At 54.4% G+C, this 15,983-nt stretch overlaps 8 protein-coding genes across 14 annotated transcripts; 6 read left to right on the top strand and 2 right to left on the bottom strand.

Moving 5' to 3' along the window:
* Nucleotides 1-58: 58 nt before the first annotated feature.
* Nucleotides 59-526, top strand: H310_04235 (hypothetical protein; the record flags this gene model as incomplete). The annotated part of the gene is made up of 3 exons (XM_008868493.1): nucleotides 59-124; nucleotides 168-363; nucleotides 405-526. 3 exons carry the CDS (start codon nucleotides 59-61, stop codon nucleotides 524-526), a joined length of 384 nt encoding a protein of 127 aa, XP_008866715.1.
* A 1,238-nt stretch (nucleotides 527-1,764) lies between these two features.
* Nucleotides 1,765-3,395, top strand: H310_04234. Of its 2 annotated transcripts, XM_008868492.1 has the most exons (4): nucleotides 1,765-2,290; nucleotides 2,340-2,654; nucleotides 2,704-2,903; nucleotides 2,954-3,395. In XM_008868492.1, exons 1-4 carry the CDS (start codon nucleotides 1,790-1,792, stop codon nucleotides 3,306-3,308), a joined length of 1,371 nt encoding a protein of 456 aa, XP_008866714.1. In that variant the 5' UTR covers nucleotides 1,765-1,789; the 3' UTR covers nucleotides 3,309-3,395. The 2 variants fall into 2 exon arrangements, with proteins under 2 accessions (XP_008866714.1, XP_008866713.1); XM_008868491.1 differs by having other exon boundaries at nucleotides 2,704-3,395.
* Nucleotides 3,396-4,430: 1,035 nt separating this feature from the next.
* On the bottom strand, nucleotides 4,431-5,571 carry H310_04233. Of its 2 annotated transcripts, XM_008868490.1 has the most exons (4): nucleotides 5,371-5,571; nucleotides 5,168-5,322; nucleotides 5,006-5,047; nucleotides 4,431-4,956 (listed from the first exon to the last, which is right to left on the bottom strand). In XM_008868490.1, the coding sequence occupies exons 1-4, from the start codon at nucleotides 5,390-5,392 to the stop codon at nucleotides 4,753-4,755; spliced, it is 423 nt and encodes a 140-aa protein (XP_008866712.1). In that variant the 5' UTR covers nucleotides 5,393-5,571; the 3' UTR covers nucleotides 4,431-4,752. The 2 variants fall into 2 exon arrangements, with proteins under 2 accessions (XP_008866712.1, XP_008866711.1); XM_008868489.1 differs by having other exon boundaries at nucleotides 5,168-5,571.
* An 86-nt stretch (nucleotides 5,572-5,657) lies between these two features.
* H310_04232 (hypothetical protein) lies at nucleotides 5,658-7,898 on the top strand. Its single transcript, XM_008868488.1, has 4 exons — nucleotides 5,658-6,286; nucleotides 6,342-6,656; nucleotides 6,707-6,903; nucleotides 6,951-7,898. The coding sequence occupies exons 1-4, from the start codon at nucleotides 5,675-5,677 to the stop codon at nucleotides 7,291-7,293; spliced, it is 1,467 nt and encodes a 488-aa protein (XP_008866710.1). The 5' UTR covers nucleotides 5,658-5,674; the 3' UTR covers nucleotides 7,294-7,898.
* On the bottom strand, nucleotides 7,380-9,690 carry H310_04231. 2 transcript variants are annotated; one of them, XM_008868486.1, is made up of 6 exons: nucleotides 9,328-9,690; nucleotides 9,065-9,280; nucleotides 8,566-9,019; nucleotides 8,201-8,515; nucleotides 7,946-8,142; nucleotides 7,380-7,879 (listed from the first exon to the last, which is right to left on the bottom strand). In XM_008868486.1, exons 2-6 carry the CDS (start codon nucleotides 9,094-9,096, stop codon nucleotides 7,549-7,551), a joined length of 1,329 nt encoding a protein of 442 aa, XP_008866708.1. In that variant the 5' UTR covers nucleotides 9,097-9,280; nucleotides 9,328-9,690; the 3' UTR covers nucleotides 7,380-7,548. The 2 variants fall into 2 exon arrangements, with proteins under 2 accessions (XP_008866708.1, XP_008866709.1); XM_008868487.1 differs by having other exon boundaries at nucleotides 9,065-9,690.
* A 353-nt stretch (nucleotides 9,691-10,043) lies between these two features.
* On the top strand, nucleotides 10,044-11,747 carry H310_04230 (hypothetical protein). Of its 4 annotated transcripts, XM_008868482.1 has the most exons (5): nucleotides 10,044-10,522; nucleotides 10,570-10,734; nucleotides 10,791-10,940; nucleotides 11,007-11,209; nucleotides 11,264-11,747. In XM_008868482.1, the coding sequence occupies exons 1-5, from the start codon at nucleotides 10,088-10,090 to the stop codon at nucleotides 11,583-11,585; spliced, it is 1,275 nt and encodes a 424-aa protein (XP_008866704.1). In that variant the 5' UTR covers nucleotides 10,044-10,087; the 3' UTR covers nucleotides 11,586-11,747. The 4 variants fall into 4 exon arrangements, with proteins under 4 accessions (XP_008866704.1, XP_008866706.1, XP_008866707.1 ...); XM_008868484.1 differs by having other exon boundaries at nucleotides 11,007-11,747; XM_008868485.1 differs by having other exon boundaries at nucleotides 10,791-11,209.
* A 52-nt stretch (nucleotides 11,748-11,799) lies between these two features.
* Nucleotides 11,800-13,234, top strand: H310_04229 (hypothetical protein; the record flags this gene model as incomplete). The annotated part of the gene is made up of 4 exons (XM_008868481.1): nucleotides 11,800-12,225; nucleotides 12,275-12,604; nucleotides 12,666-12,862; nucleotides 12,952-13,234. 4 exons carry the CDS (start codon nucleotides 11,800-11,802, stop codon nucleotides 13,232-13,234), a joined length of 1,236 nt encoding a protein of 411 aa, XP_008866703.1.
* A 273-nt stretch (nucleotides 13,235-13,507) lies between these two features.
* On the top strand, nucleotides 13,508-15,036 carry H310_04228 (hypothetical protein; the record flags this gene model as incomplete). The annotated part of the gene is made up of 4 exons (XM_008868480.1): nucleotides 13,508-13,930; nucleotides 13,993-14,304; nucleotides 14,362-14,594; nucleotides 14,649-15,036. The coding sequence occupies 4 exons, from the start codon at nucleotides 13,508-13,510 to the stop codon at nucleotides 15,034-15,036; spliced, it is 1,356 nt and encodes a 451-aa protein (XP_008866702.1).
* Between the last annotated feature and the right edge of the window lie 947 nt (nucleotides 15,037-15,983).

Genomic DNA, 15,983 nt, shown 5'->3' with positions numbered 1-15,983 from the left:
ACCTTTGTCGGCCCGCTTTGACTCAAAGAACAACTATGGCAAAAGAGTCGCCTACGTGATGCTCGCTACCGAGCTCAGTGTTGCCATGAAAAGAGAGTTTACAGCCAAGCAAGTGCAAGACAAGGTACGTTTCTGGCCTTTCAACACAAAGTACTGATGATCCTTAGCTCGCCAAGATGAAAACTGAATGGAGCCTCTCGAAGCCCTCTCTTGCCGCCCCCACCGGGAACACTCCACTGGCGCTTGAGCCCTTGCACTACGAAGTCATGCTTGAATATTGGGGCGAGAAGGTGGGCTTTCAACGGGAGTCACTGATGAGCACTGATGATGTATGCGACGATGACAATAGTGAGACGAAGCAAGGTACTGTCATTAAGTGCATCCATGAATCTGAAATATTCTAGATCACTCCTCGAATGATGACGAAGAATCGGCTGTGGTCGATGAGGGGGCGCAGGAGCCAAAGCAAAAAAATGAAGCCATCGAAAAAATTAAAGAAGTCAAGATCAGCTTCGGAGTCCCTTGAAGCGGGGTTTATTGCAATCAAGGAAGGATTAATGTTTCTTGGATCTGCATTGGCCCAACAACCTCCCGCTCGTCCGGATGTACAAGAATCAGCGGCAACAAATGTACAAGCAGAGTCTACTGCAACTCTGGATGACGTTTTAACAGCAATCAAGGCACAATCAGACACGATGGCACAACTTCTGACGCACCTCATTAAGAAAGATCAATAAACTTTTTCATGTCATTTACTCGTAAACATATTTTGCTAATGCATTTCTTTTTGCTAGTGCACTCTTTCGAATTTGAGGGTTTGTTTCAACTTCACTGTCATCGAGGGGTTGATGATGGTTGTTTCGGTCTCGGAGATGGCACGGTGTATTGAAGAGGTCGTCGTTGAATTGCAAATTCATATTGTGAAGGACGAAGCACGCGGTGACAATCGACACTGTCCGATCAATGGACTTCTCGCTCATGACAGTTTTTAGAATCCGAAATCTCTCCTTGAGTCTGCCAAAAGCGCATTCCACAACCATTCTCGTACTTGAGTGCTTGTAGTTGAAGCACTTTTGCATTTTGGACAACCCGCCACCCTCCTCATGCGGCAAAAATGGCGTTATCAACCAAGTCAGAAGCGTGTATCCAGCGTCACCAATAATAAAGCACCCCATGGGCATTTTTGCAAGAATTTTTTTGCCAAAAGTTGACGACTTCCAGATTTTTTTGTCGGAATATGATCCAGGCAATGAGTGCAGACGGTCGGAATATGATCCAGGCAATGAGTGCAAAGTTTTCCGGCTTGTCAAGCTTGGCTCCACAGAGCGAAACCACTGAACAATGCATCGAAAGGTTGCTTGGCTGCATCGCAGGTTCATCAAGAACCACTGGTCGTAGTGAGGGTGGCCAAGCATTGCATCGAAGTTGACAGTAGTCACTGTGAGCTTATTGTACTTGTTTGAGGAAGAACGTGCACCCACCGACGCGACTCCAACACACAGGGCGGATATTGCTGTCGCAACTGCAACGGCAACTACATGTTTGACCGACATCGGTCTTGTTCAAACCGGGACAGGAACGTGAACGACCACAAATTGCCTTGCATCCGAATACGCGTTAACCGTAGAGGCATGAACACCTCGGACATGAAGGATTTTATTCCCAGACCAGGGCCTTAGGTGAACGACAAGAATGACTATTTTGAGAAATTGACGAAACTGAAAAAAATGCGAAAATTCCTGCTCTTTGGAGCAAAACGGCAATATTGGAATCTCTCGACACGGCGACGATGGAAGACGGCAGAGACGTGCCGCCGTGGACGACCATCATGGACGACTTGCCGTTCCTCATAGCAAACGACGACGGATTGACCGAACAACTCACGCGGGTGTGTGACTTACTGGACGATTTTCCCGACGATGACTTGATGGACTTCGATGTCGCAAGTCCAAGGAGCAGTGAACTATCCTCGTCAGAACTGGACGTGCAGTCGACTCTTCCTCCGCCTTCGTCCAAGAAATCAAAGCGCACGTCGTTCGAGGTACGTCAAAAGCACGAGCTGCAGCGCCTTCGCGATGAAGTACGAGAGTTGAAGACCAAGCTGTTGCATTGCGAATCGAACAAGAGGGATGGGAGCAATGATTCGTTCTGGAAGCAAGCGGCGAGCATTGCACGCGCCGAGAAGATCAAGGCACTTCATGAAAACGAAGCGCTTCATGATGCCGTAACTCAACAGGCCACATTCATCGAGCAGATGCAGCGTGTATTTCGGAAGAAGCCACGTCTCGACGTAGGTCGCAACCTCCACATCGTGAGTGTCACTTGCGATGCTCCATTAGACATTTCGAGATATCGAGTCAGAATCGTGGCAATCGTACACGTTATCAGCTCACGCGTCGTTGCGAACCGCGGCTATCCATGCCATAGCTGACCGCCAACGCAGTCGAATGCATCACACGTTCCTTCGCGCCGGTGTTTTGGACCGTGTCGACGACCTGTACCGAGCGACTTTCCAGCCTCAGTCGAACGGATCCATCATGTTTGAGTTGGTCAACCATGTGACTCTAGCGGCATCGTACCAGTCGATTGGGGCGGCACTGTGGCAGACCATGGGCAATCGACACACGACTTTCCAGCTGAATGGAGTCGAAGAGGTACTTCCCTACCTTGCTGTGTGTTCTTGTGTCACTCGTGCTGAGCTAGACTCTGGAAGAAATCGACGCGTGCACAGTGTATGGCCACGTCACATCGTTGTCGGCGGACGGATCGGTGGTGTGGCACTCGAACCTCATTCGAAAGTACTATCCCCAGCCAGGCAAGTTTCAGTTCGTCGGGCGATCTGTCTTGGACGACGCGCTGTCTCCAACTGCGCCTGGGGACATGGTGGACAGCAAAGCCGCGTGGTACACGCGATTGAAATGCCCAAGATGGAAACATCGACGATCGTTCGTAGGGTTCAAATTGTGCCTCTCGGGGACACGTCGTGCCGCCTCACCTTTGTCGTCCAAGTCGATTTGGGCCAGTCGTTTCACACTTCTGACATTGACGATATCGAGCTGGCAGCCATGATGAAGAAGCTGACCATCTTTCCTGACGCTGGGAAGACTCCGCCCATATTTCCATGCTTGCCGTCCTACGTGACCGACTACGATGGCTCCGAAGTCACCTCTGTCGCCTTGCGCAACATTATCGAAACGGGCAAGAGCGTCCAACGCGCTCTTAGCGGCACGATTGCTGGCATCATCGAAGCGGAGCAAAGATGCAGCCCCCACGACACTGCGCACCAAGCGTTCAAAGTCGTGATGTAGTCGTGGCATTTCGAAATGCTCGAGGCGCCGATTCGTTTTGTATTATACTGTAAAAATTCAAGAACTATTGGCATATTTTTGGCGAAAGTGAGTGGTTTTGTTGTGCTGAATCGAGATAAATTCAAGAAATGTTTGGATGGTTTTGGCGAAAATTGTAGTGTCATTTTTTGAACAAACTGTCTCAATTGTCGACCGAATATCGCTCAAGACGATGGACGCCGCAACGTCGGCGGCGGACGCGGCCCTTCACGACCTGGAGCTCGTCATTGCACACGACGCCGGGTTACAATGCAGTCTAGATCGAGTTTATGACCTTCTCCTCGAAGACGACGACGACGATGTGGAGGAGGCGTGTTCGTTGATTTTGGCGGCGCAACCTGGCCGTGGTGTCGAGGAGACGCACGTTGCTGGGAATGAAGTTGCACGGGAGCGCAACCCACCTAGACGTCGAGCTACCCAACCACCACGGTCAACATTTGAGATCCGACAGAAAGATGAGCTGCGGCGACTTCGAGAGGAAGTCGAACTACTGAAAAGCCAACTTCTCGCCAGGCAGGCTTGCGACATCACTTCAGAGACACAATCGTTCTGGGAGCGAGCGGCAAAGCGCGAGCGCATCGAGTTGATAAAAGCCACGCAGGAAAAGGAACAGCTCGAGGAAGCACTGCAGCAGCAGGCGACGTTCGTCGACCAAATGCAGCGAGTGTTCCGGAAAAAACCGCGCGTCGAGGTGCTTTGGATTTTTTGCCTTGTTGCCATGGACGGAACTGACGCCACAACGTTAAACCATAGTTCCAGACAGACGCCGACGCGTGGCAGGTCTATAAACTCGCGGCCCGGACGTCCCTTCGAGCTACAGCGATTCACGCCATCGCGGATCGCCAGTACAGGCGTATGGCATCTGCATTCCTTCGTGCCGGGCTTCTTGACCATGAAGAAGATAAGTTTGAGGTCAAGCTCTTACCGCAGCCGAAGGGGCAATCGATGGTGTTCCAGCTCGTCCATCACGTGTTATTGGCAGTGCCATTCCACGACATGGGAGCTTCGCTGTGGAAGGGCATTGGCAAGTACCACCTGCCATATTCTTCCGACGACGGCGCCAGTGTCGAGGTGAGGCTACGTTAGCGAAGCACGCTGAAAAGCTGCCGGGTAGGAGCTGGAAGAGGTCGACGCAGACACAGTGTACGGTCGATATTCCACGACGTTGGACGGCCATACATCGTGGCATTCGAACTTGATTCGGAAGCACTATGTCGAGCGAGATCGGCATGTGTACATCGCCCGAACGGTGCTCGACGACGAATTGAGTGGTCCTCGCGCGCCCAACGCTGTGGTTGAAAGCAAATGTGTGTGGTATGGCACTGTGAATCATCCATGTTGTTTTGATAGAGCTAAGGCATCTCCAGGGCCACGCTTGCTCGAGTGACGTCCGAATCGTCCCGCCTTACCATCCTCCTCCACATGGACGTCGATATGGATATTGATGCTGCCAACGAACTGCAAACTCTTTTGAGCAACATGCCGTTACCACAACCACACAATGACAAGCGCAGGCTGGACCTGTCACCGTTGATGCAGCGCATCGACCCATCCGTCTTTCCGTTCTCGAACATGAAGGTCTTCTTCGAAGGCAGCAAGCGCATACAGGCTGCCATTAACACCATCATCAATTCCGCGATTGAGTCGTACAAGGTTACCTCGGCGCAAGCATGACCATCGACCGGTCGTTGTTTGGAGTACTAGCATAAACTCGATCATGAATCGCATCATCGCTTTCCATTGTTTCTTCCGACGTCTGCCGCTCCGTCTCGTGGAGTCCAACCCCCTTGTTGGCTCAACCAGCTCACCTACAAACGTACATTCTTGCAATGGAACATGGCATGCATCACCCATCTCGAAGCGTCCAGGAAGCTAGCGGGATCACTTGTTTGAATATGTCGGCTCTCGAAGAAGTGACTGCAAAGCATTAGTGGTTCACGCGGCCCAGCCATCTTTGGCCGAGCGCAGCAACCGACTATGCACAGGGCTCACACAATGCTGAGGGTGTGCGCAGAAGCACTACCGCCGTTGAGGTTGCCTTGCATCTGGCGGTCGGCTGGCGATTTTGCCGCTGGACAGCCGATCTACACCGATCTACACCGCACCATGGATGCAACCAAATCCCCATCAATCAGCGTCAGTCCCAGGATGTTTGATGGACCGCCGCCTGACTGCTGCTTCTGGCCGACGTCGATGCCTTCGTCGATTTTGTGGACGCCAAATTCCCCAAGCTGAAGTTGACGTGACGTACTTTAATGGGTGCACTCGCACTTTAGAGAAGTGGGTGTTAGAATCAACTCGAAAAACGCAATTGCTGCGTCGGGACGATGTCGCAAGGTACGGATGGCGAGGGGTACGACGGTGGCCAGGACAGCAACAGCCTGGACGACACGTGGGATGTGATGAAGGATCTGCAGTTCCTCATTGCCACGGACGACCAGCTTCAAGACGAGCTCGCCCAAGTATGGGAGATTTTGGACTCGGATCTCGGAGCACAGGCCCTCCTTCCAAGTCAGCCTTTCGTGGGTGAGACGGACTCGGACACAGTCGCGACATCTCCTGCATCAAGTCCACTCCGCACCTCCGCGCCAGTTGAATGTGTAGATCCAGACGAAACAACGATACCGCCCCCGGCGTTGTCCAAGCGAGACGTGGAGCACCCCAAGCCGAAAGCCCAACGATCGTCCGTGCGGCAACGTGAAGAAATCCTCTTGTTACGACAACAGATCGAAGATCTCACAGCGAAGCTTCGTGCAAAGGAGACTTCCGCGGTTTCGACAACGTTCGACATGACACTGTGGGAACGTACGGCCAAGCTCGAGTGCATTGAGATGAAGAAGGCGCTGCAGGAGAATGAACAGCTTAAGGACGCCGTGTACCAGCAAGCAACCTTCATCGATCAGATGCAGCGCGTCTTTCGCAAGAAGCCTCGCATTGGGGTACGATGCTTGGTGTGTCTCGTCCCTGCCTCATGCCTTGTTTTCCCATACGTAGACCAACATCGATATCCATTCCGAGGAATGGCAAACGTACAAACTGGCGGCTCAAGCATCTCTGCGGGAAGCAGCGATCCATGCCATCGCGGATAGACAGTACCGCCGCATGCAAAGCGCGTTCGTCAAGGCCGGGGTGTTTCACCGCGAGTCGTATCTGTTTCACATCAAAGCCAATCCCCTGCCCGACAACTCGTACTCTCTCGACATGATCACACACCTTACGCTCGACGCCCCGTTCCGGCTGGTGGCGGCTCAGGCGTGGCAAGTATGCAACGGCGAGCTGGCGATCGACTTGCCGGATGGCGCGACCGAGGTACTCAATGACGATACAGCATTCGGGTGAACCGACTGTCCGTGGTCTAGACCTTTGAACACATCGACTTTTACACCGTGTACGGCAAGTTGATTGCGCGCCCCAGTGGCGGCATCCCATGCCACTCCAACACAATTCGAAAGTACTACGTCGAGGGAGATCGCGAAGTGATTGTGTCGCGCACGGTGCTCGAGGACGCCGCGATGCCGCACATGTCGAAAGGCGCTGTGGAAAACAGAACGATGTGGTGTGTACGATGGATGGATCGCGAGACGGCATGACGTTGTGCTGCAGGTTGCAGGTGATGCCGCTGCCAGACGACCCGAACCGATGCCGGTTCACGATGCTGCAGGTGCTCATTTGGCCAGTTGAAGACCCCATCAGGGACGACGATGGGTTGGACGATGTTGTCGAGGCCATGAAGTACGTGTGCTTTGGTCACGAGCTCGCCCGCGCCGGTACTATTCCAATGGCTGCCCAGATGGACCTCACGCAGCTGCCGTACCCGAGCATGGGAGTATTTGCCGAGCGCGGGCGGCGGTTCGTGCGGCTCATCAAAGCCAAAGTCAACGAAGCGATTGTAAACTTTAATGCGCCGCCCCCCGTCGCACCACACGCTGCCCCGTCGACACAGTAGCGATCAACCACCAAGGAAAAAACACAATGCTGTACGCGTCATTGCCCCCTTTCACGCAGGACACGTACCGACAACGCAAGGACGTGGTCCGCAAGGTGACAACTCGGTGAAGAATATGAAGCCCTCGTCTGCACAGCGTGTCATTCCCTGAGCGAGCTTGCCAGGGTTGCTCTTAAACAAGCTAAGCGCACGTCGACGTGTCGGAGTCTGTGTTTGAGACAACACGGCAGTTGTCGCGCGGGATTGAGACGCGTGTCATGACGAGTTGAGTGGATGTGGTTTTGCGTTGTACGCTCGAATCGCTTGGTGAATGGCAGCCTTGAGTTCCTTCTCAAACCGACTGCTGCGGTCGACGTAAAAGTGAATGGCAGGAGATGGCAAGTGTGTTGGGTGAAAGAGATGGCCAACACCACCGGTTGCAACCGTGCCTCGCTCGTGCGAACGCAGCGCGATCGTCACGTTCTCCAGCATCGACGCCAGGGTGTCGCCGTCCTCCCGTGTCATGAGGTTTTCCTGCGCACCCAAGTTGATGTGGACAAGCAGCGTGAGCTGGCACGCATGGTGCGACAGAGGGACGACTTGCAGCCTACCCACCCACGTCAGCCACCAAACCTTGCGTGGCAGCCACATGATTCAAAGCCACCGCACGCACCAGGCACACTTGGCTTCGACAACGTCCCCTGGTGTCTCGTCCAGTATAGCATCCTTGGCTACATAGTGCGAGACGATCACGTCGCGGTGGTGCGACTGGTACAACTTGTGGACGAGGCAAGCGCGGCACCGCGTCGGCCCAAACCGCGTGTCAGTGACCGCGTTGTACACTGTCGAGTCGTCGACATGCTCGAGAACCTGATGGGCGACGGAAAGGTTGTTGTCGGCGAATGGCGGCGTGCAACGAAGCACTTACATTTTCGACGCCAACGACGTGGACGGGCTGCCGACGAAACACAGCCCACGCAGTGGCACTGATCGTGCGCGCGGGCGCCATCAGCATCAAGTGACTCGCTACTTCAAAGTAGACATCGCCGTTCGTTTGGGGACGGAGTTTCGCCCACGATATGTTGCTGGCTGGCGAGGTTGCATCCAAGAGCCCAGCACGTAGAAACGAATCGTGCATCGTTCGGAAATGGCGATCCGCGATGGCGTGGATAGCGTCGGCGCGAGTGGATGGGTTCGCGGGCAGGACGAGTTGTTGCCAATCCGTCGACGTTGGACCATCGACCTAGAACAGAGAGTACGCCTCGTGACGCCGACCATGCATGTCATGCGTACAGTCAAGCGTGGTTTCTTTTGTATGGCTTGTTGGAGGGTTTGAATGAACGCCGCGTGTTCGTTCACGGCAGCTCGAAGGTCCTGGTTCACCTGCAACGACGTCGATGTGTCGGCCGATTCTGCTTTCGCCAAGTGCTCCCAAAACGACGCTGGTCGCTTGGGTGGGAGCTGAATCTGCGCTTCGAGGCGATGCACTTCAGCGCGTAGTCGAATGATCTCGTCTTTTCGAACACGTTCGTGGTGGACCGTGGGGTGGGTCGCACGACGACGTGGAGTCTTCGGAGCGACTAGTGGCTGGGCGTCTGCCTCACTCGCGGACGAACCCGCCATGGATTCGTCACGTATTCCATCCTCTGCATCGCTCAAGAAAGGAAGTCCGCTGAGAAACACCCGCCAGCAATCCGATGAGTCGTCGTCGGCAGCGACGCCACATCCATTGTGTTGCATACTCGTGCTGGAGCAAAAGGTGAGAATTTTAAATGGGATTTTCCATGCAAACCTGTGTACGACCTCAGCCATCTGTGCTGGCATGACTCAACGAAAAATGGCGCCGCGCGACGGATTTGGCCACAGCAACGTGGCGGACGCACCATCGTACCGCTCACCACTCGCCAACGCGATCGCAGTATTCATTTCAGTGCGTGATGGCGCATCGTCTTCCCCCCATGACACCAAGCAACGTCACCCGACCCAAGTATGTGAGTTGGATGAAGCCCTGATGGTCTCCATCAGGTATGCATCTCGCACGACCAGCACTCACACGGGACTGCTACCTTGGGCCAAGTGGCGGCCATGCTTCCTTGGACCAACAGGTGGCAGTATGTACACGTCGGTGTCAGTTGTGCCGGATGGAGGGCGGTAGCTTCATGCACTGGCCAACGAGCGAGTTGCCGCAAAGAGACTCCGCGTCTGGCACCTCCGTGCCGTCACGCTCGATGCCAACGCCACTACAAATCGGGCGACGCGCGCTTCCAGCGGGTGTGTGCATGACCTCGTCCTTTCCCTGAACAAAGAACTGCCGTAGCATGTCACCCACAGAGGGCTTGGTCCCCGGCGTGCGCTTGGACGCCTTCTCTTGGCCGACATGTCCTGTGCGCGCCAACGTCGCCACATCCTCGTTGGCGCCTCGGCATTGGTTGAAGTTACGTGACCAACATTTGTCATCCGGATTGATGGTCTCGAGAGTGAGGCCGTTTTACGTTGGGACGAACGTTGGATTGCAACCGAGGCGACTCGGCGGTATGCGAAGACGGAGCATCTACGAAGCCCCAAACGAGGTCCACGCGGCTCTTGAACTGTCTGGCACATCCCAAACGCAGCCATGGACTGCACTGCATGCCAGGTCACCTTGCCGAACATTTCCGACTTCGATCCTTATGTCGACGAGACGGTCCAGTTTGTCCCAAGATTCGGTAAATACTGCAGTTTGATTGGTCGTTTGTTCCGTTTGTCCCGACGGAGGATTTGTCACAGTCACAATGATGGCATTCGACAACTTTGTCCGCCGCGCTCAACCGCCGCGATGACCGATTCCACATGGAACATCATGGAGGATCTGCAGTTCTTAATTGCTACAGATGAAGAGCTGCAAGACGACCTTGTTCACGTGTGTAATCTCTTGGACAGCGACCCGTCCACGGACGACCACCATGGAACGAAGCCATCGACCGAAGCACCGACCGTACGGCGGCGCAAGCGCCGCGTCCGTGTTGATAACTACAAAATGGAAGTCACGATGCTTCGAGCTCAAGTAGACACGCTCAAAGCACAACTAGACCACTTGAAACTCACGAATCCAACCATGGACATGTCTGCGTGGAAGCTCGCTGCACGCCGCGAACGCATGGAAGCCATGCGGTGTCAGGTCGAAAACAACGAGTTGAGGGCGGCAGTGGACGAACGAGAGTCGTTGCTCGAGCACATGAAGCGGCTATTGAACAAGAAGCCCCGCTGGAATGTACGTTGTAAGGGAACGTTGGTGTAAGTCTGAAACATGTAATATAGTTGTCCGAGTCGTCGTGGGACGAAGAGTGGTCGAGCTACAAGCTTGCTGCACAGACGTCGCTGCGCGTCGCAGCCATCCATGCCATCGCCGACCGGCAATTTCGCCGGCAAAATGGCGCGTTCATCGCGGCTGGTCTGGTTGACGTGACCGATGACGTTATCCAGGTGGACTCGATCACATTGCTCAATAAATAGTAGTCGCCCATGACGTGGCTACCTAGGCAACACTCGTTATGCTACCCACGCACGGGGCAGCACTCCAAGCAGTCCAAGTGGCAGCATTTGACGCGTCGTGGCAGACTGTGACAGCGGCTGTGTGGGCAGTAGTGACCAAATACCGCGGGTTCACAGCACCAGATCACGCCTCTGTGGTAGCTCGCATCCAACGTCTATCAAATCCACTGGCCAACATATGCACGGGTGATGTCTGGTCGCAGGTTGTCGAACACGTCGACGAGTGGACATTGTACGATCGCTTCAATCTTCCTTGCAGCGACGGCGGAGTGGATGGCCATCATTCCAACAACATCCGCAAGCTGTTTCAGGAGGAAAGCCGAAGCGTGTTGGTGTGGCGCACAGTCCTTGAAGACGTGCTGGTGCCTCATATGTCGAAAGGGGCGGTGGACGACTCGTGGGGTTGGTGAGTCGTTCGGTTTGTAAAGGCACTCTCAACAAGAAGCTCGATGTGCCGTAGGATCGAAGCGGTGCCGCATCCACTCGACAGCGCCAAGTGCCAACTCAAGTGCTTGCTTCAGGTTCCATTGGGCCCAGTATTGGCGACTTGCCGTCGCCTTCAAGCTGGAGCAAGTGGTGCAGCGGCAACCGAGCACACCGAGAACACAGTCGTAGAAATGGTGCAGCGATCGTGCTTTGTCCAGCCTGACAACGCCACGGTCGATGTGAAAACGATTCCGTATCCTGCCATTCGGACCATGCTCGAACGCGGGAAAGCATTTGAGCGGGCGCTACGGGCAAAGGTGGCAGAGCTCGGTGCTACTCCATGCGAACGCCCCTAGCCCGAACCATCAACTCATACCTGGTGCATCCCTTGGCCATGGGTGCATGTGTAGATAGAGTATGTCTGTGACGGGTCCACATCTCCGACCTGCCACATCGTGGAAGCGTTTTCTAACTGTTTCAAACGTGTTTCAAACATCATGAATTCCAAACTGTGCCAGGTATGGCCCAATCACCGGAGTCGCAAAGGTCACAACCGAGCTAGCAAATGCGATGGAAGCACATCCGAGTGACTCAACCGGCGTGTGGGATGGCTTGCTAGACCTCCAGTTCCTCGTAGATGGCCCATCCCAGCATGGCGATCTCTTGTCTATGTGGGACGTGGTGGATGGCGACAAGACTGGCCGCACGTGCAGTCCACCGTCGGGCAAGCGGCGGCGGCCACTACGCGATTACCACCATCGCGCGGAGATCCGTCGCCTTCGCGAACATGTGGAACACTTGAAGGTAGAGTTGGCGAGAGCCAAAGCTGCCAGTAGACAACTTGACCAGTCTGTGTGGGAAAAATCCGCGCGGCGCGAACGTGTGGAGAAGCTGCGGTCGCTAGAAGAAAACGCACAACTCCACGCTGCCGTCAAGGAGCGCGCCGTGTTCATTGAGCACTTGAAGCGGACGTTATACCGAAAGCCTCGGTGGACGGTACTCCACCCTCCCTCCTTTTAAATCCTGATCATTGAAATGGGATAAGGCACTCCCCGATGCCACCGTCGACGCATGGCAGTCGTACAAACTCGCCGCGCAAGCATCCGTCCGCGCTGCGTCCATCCATGCGATCGCCGACCGGCAGTTCAGACGGCAGCCCCATGCCTTCATCCAAGCAGGCATCTTGGATCGGGTAGACGATCTGTTCCGCGCGGAATCCGTGAAGTTGGCGGGCCACATCCTTTTGCAAGTTGTGAATCACGTCAACTTCCCGGCGCCAGCGTCGACTGTGAGTGCCGCATGCTGGCGGACTTTCAGCGACGGAAGCTCGAGCGATCGTCGAAATATGCTGCCGCTCCCAGACAATGCGACCGAGGTACGTCTAGCTCATGCTGCGAGTGTTGGGAGATGGATGCCGATGAAACAACGGACCCTAGACGATTGAAGTGCTGGATGCCCACACAATCTACGAGCGGTTCTGCCAGACGCAAGGCGACATTACAGGCCATTCCAACAATATTCGAAAGTTCTTCAAAGATGAGGATGGCCGCGACGTGATTGTGTGGAGGACAGTGCTTGACGACGCGTTGGTGCCACACATGGCTCAGGACGTTGTCGACAACACGTGGGGCTGGTACCTGTTCATGGCTACGTGTAACACGTGGCCCACGTTCGTCGTAGGCTCGTCGTGGCACCGCATCCACGAGACCCAACGCGATGTAGGATGACGTGCCTCGTTCAAATTCCTCTCGATGCACGGGTGGCACAGGAAATCGAGTTGTCATACGAACGGACACGGCCAGATCAGCGCAACGACAGCCAAACGATCGAAGCGATTTTGTCCGCCATTCGTTCCCTCTCACGCCCTGGACCTGGCAAATCCAACCACAAACCCCACGACGTCGTCCTGCCAGCCATGCGCACCTTCCTCGAACGTGGCCGGTTGTTTGAAACAGCCATGAAAGCTGCGCTCAATGACGCGATCGCTCGCTTTGCCACGTCATAGCGCACGTCTGGCCCAACCTTCAGAGAGGACGCAGGCGCGCGATGGCAAGGAAAGCATTCCCTCGTCGTGAGGCGCCAGGTCGTCCGAGTTTGCCACTCCCCGGAGTTTGCGGATGGGGTGAAACGTCTACTTGCATAATTTTTGTGTGGATATGCTTGAGATGGAATATTTTATATTTAAATGAAGTTCAACATTGCATAGAGAATGTATCTTGAAACGTTTACATTACATTCTTTTGTGCAGTAATGCAGGCAAAATTTCGTGATTAGAGCCATGGTCGAAGGCGGTGACCTGTGGGACGAGTTCCTGTGCTTGGACGACGTCGGGCTTCTGTACCACGGATCTGGCACATCCTTGCTGGAGCAGGATGTCCTCGGTGCTGCCATCGATATCATTGATTCACCGCCGAGAAAGTTGAAGCGACGTCGTTTCAACGTCGCTAAGGAGGAACTCACGGCACTTCGACAGACGCTTGTCGATCTCACACGACAGTTGGAAGCATTGACTGAATCCCGATCGAAAGTCAGCGCACCGTCGCATCACATATCGATCTGGGCTGCCGCTGCTCGGCATGAACGCGTGGAAGCGCGGCGGGCGTCCGATGAGAACGCCGCCCTCCGGAGCGCAGTTGAAGAGCGGGCCGCATCTATTGAGCATCTTCGGCGCATCGTTTTCAAGAAAACATCGCAGTTGACGGTATATATTTGAATGTCCTCTTCTTCCCGAGTTCTTTCACGAACATCCTGGTCACCGATCAGGACCATCCCATTACGAATGATCTCTGGCGAACCTACCACCTCCCGGCGGCTACCGGACGTCGGCTCGCCGCAATCCACGCAATCGCGGACCTACAGCGCCGCCGCCACGTCGAGATCTTTATGCAGGCTGGCGTTCTTGCCCAAGACGACGACTTGTACCAAGCCAAACCCATTACGTTACCCGACTTCCGACCGGGTTTACAGGTCATCAACCATGTAAACTTGCCAATTCCATATCACACTGCAACGTCGGCATGCTGGGAATCGCTGGCCGGCAGCTGGAGACCATCGTCGCGTTCTCGGGCACAAGAAGTACGTCATCGAGAAGTGCATAGCGTTCTCGTGGTCAGCACGTCATCGCCTTGCTAGACTCTCGAGCATATTGACGACGACACAGTGTACGACCGGTTCACGGACCATTTGCAGGCGGAGCCGCAGTTGGACACGACGGACGTGCCGACGGCCGTGTCGAACACCATTCGTAAACGCTTTCACGGACCCGACAAGGACGTTGTCATATGCCGTACGGTTCTTGTCGATGCGGCGCATCCTGTCGACGACAGCGGAGCCGCTCCCAACCTGGTCGACGACATGGCGGGATGGTAAATTCGTCTTGAACAAAGGCATGATCAAAGGATGAGAGTTGGTGGTGGTAGGATTGTTACACGGCCGCATCCAGACGCCCCTGCTACCTCTTGCCGCTTCACGAGTCTCTTCCAAGTGCCGCTGGAAGCGCACGGGGTGCAGAACGCTCCCAGGACGAGATACGACATGGACGCGATCTTGGCCGTGATCAAGAACATGTCGTTCGTGTCGACGCCGACGGCGGCCAGCCCGACCATGCACATCGACACGCAGTCGATGGATTTGACAACCATTTCGACACCGATTCCATCCATGGGCACGTTCCTCGGCCGTGGGAAGGCATTTGAACAGGCCATCAAGGCGTCATTGAACGCTGCCATTGCTGCCTTACTTCCGGCGCCCTCGGCATCCCAGCCCGCGGCCACCACCGCGAGGCGACCTGTCGAAGCAGTTGTGTAGGCGCTTGTTCATTCAGCCAAGACATGGTTGTACTAGTTAAGTATTCGCTACAACCTTGTTTTGCGTTCGTTTGCGAGGTCGGGTGCTATGTCTCAAACGTCAGTCCAACTTGACGCGCACGGCATTTCTCTCCCGATCCGTTGTCCTCGAGACGCCTCACAAAGCTCGTCTGTGTCGTCCGCCAAGAAGTCGGCAACCTGCATTACCGCAATGGTCAATCTATGCGTCATCCAACGACCCACCCCGATGTTGCGTGATGCGAGAGGGCAATCAAGTCAGAACGCGCGGTTTTGAGGAGAGCATCACCACTGCCGTCTCCGTCAGGAGATCGCAGGATGACCGGTTGTGGCTTCAGAGCGCAAATAGCACCTGCCCACCAGGCACATCAATCCACATCAAATTCTCGTGAATCTCGAGTCGATTTAACTTGCTGTTTCAGTTTTATTCGATATGTGTATGCACCGGACAGCAATTCAGAGTGCGTTCTTCGTTTGTCGTTACAACACGACTGAGGAAAGGCAGAGATTTATTTCTAAAATCTCATTGGATGAACAGTGAATGTGCATGAACAAATGAGGCCAAAATCCTGATTCGGTCCAAATTCAAGTACTGTATAAAGTACTTCCTCCGTTCCAAAATAAACGCCCGAATCAGGAAATCGGCGTGTGCCTCCCCGAATAAAAATGCAGATCCCACGAAAATTAATATTGGATATAAAATTTAGACAGGAATTATCCATTCATTAGCCAATCAAAACGAACTAAATAAATGTCGCACGACAATTGAAATCTCGGCTTTGGCCAAAACGGACACCGCCATTGGATTCAGGAGGGGGGTTTACCACCAGAACCCTCCTATCGAGCGCAACAACTCCAACGGTATCATTACTCGACGTCATCAATACAAATCGGTTCTATGCCTAGATCACTGAGTGTGTTGGCCAGATC

Source organism: Aphanomyces invadans, assembly GCF_000520115.1.
Source record: "Aphanomyces invadans strain NJM9701 unplaced genomic scaffold supercont1.6, whole genome shotgun sequence".
Lineage (NCBI taxonomy): Eukaryota > Oomycota > Saprolegniomycetes > Saprolegniales > Verrucalvaceae > Aphanomyces > Aphanomyces invadans.
The sequence above is the reverse complement of the archived record's forward strand: the minus strand, read 5'-3'. Positions and strand labels throughout refer to the sequence as shown.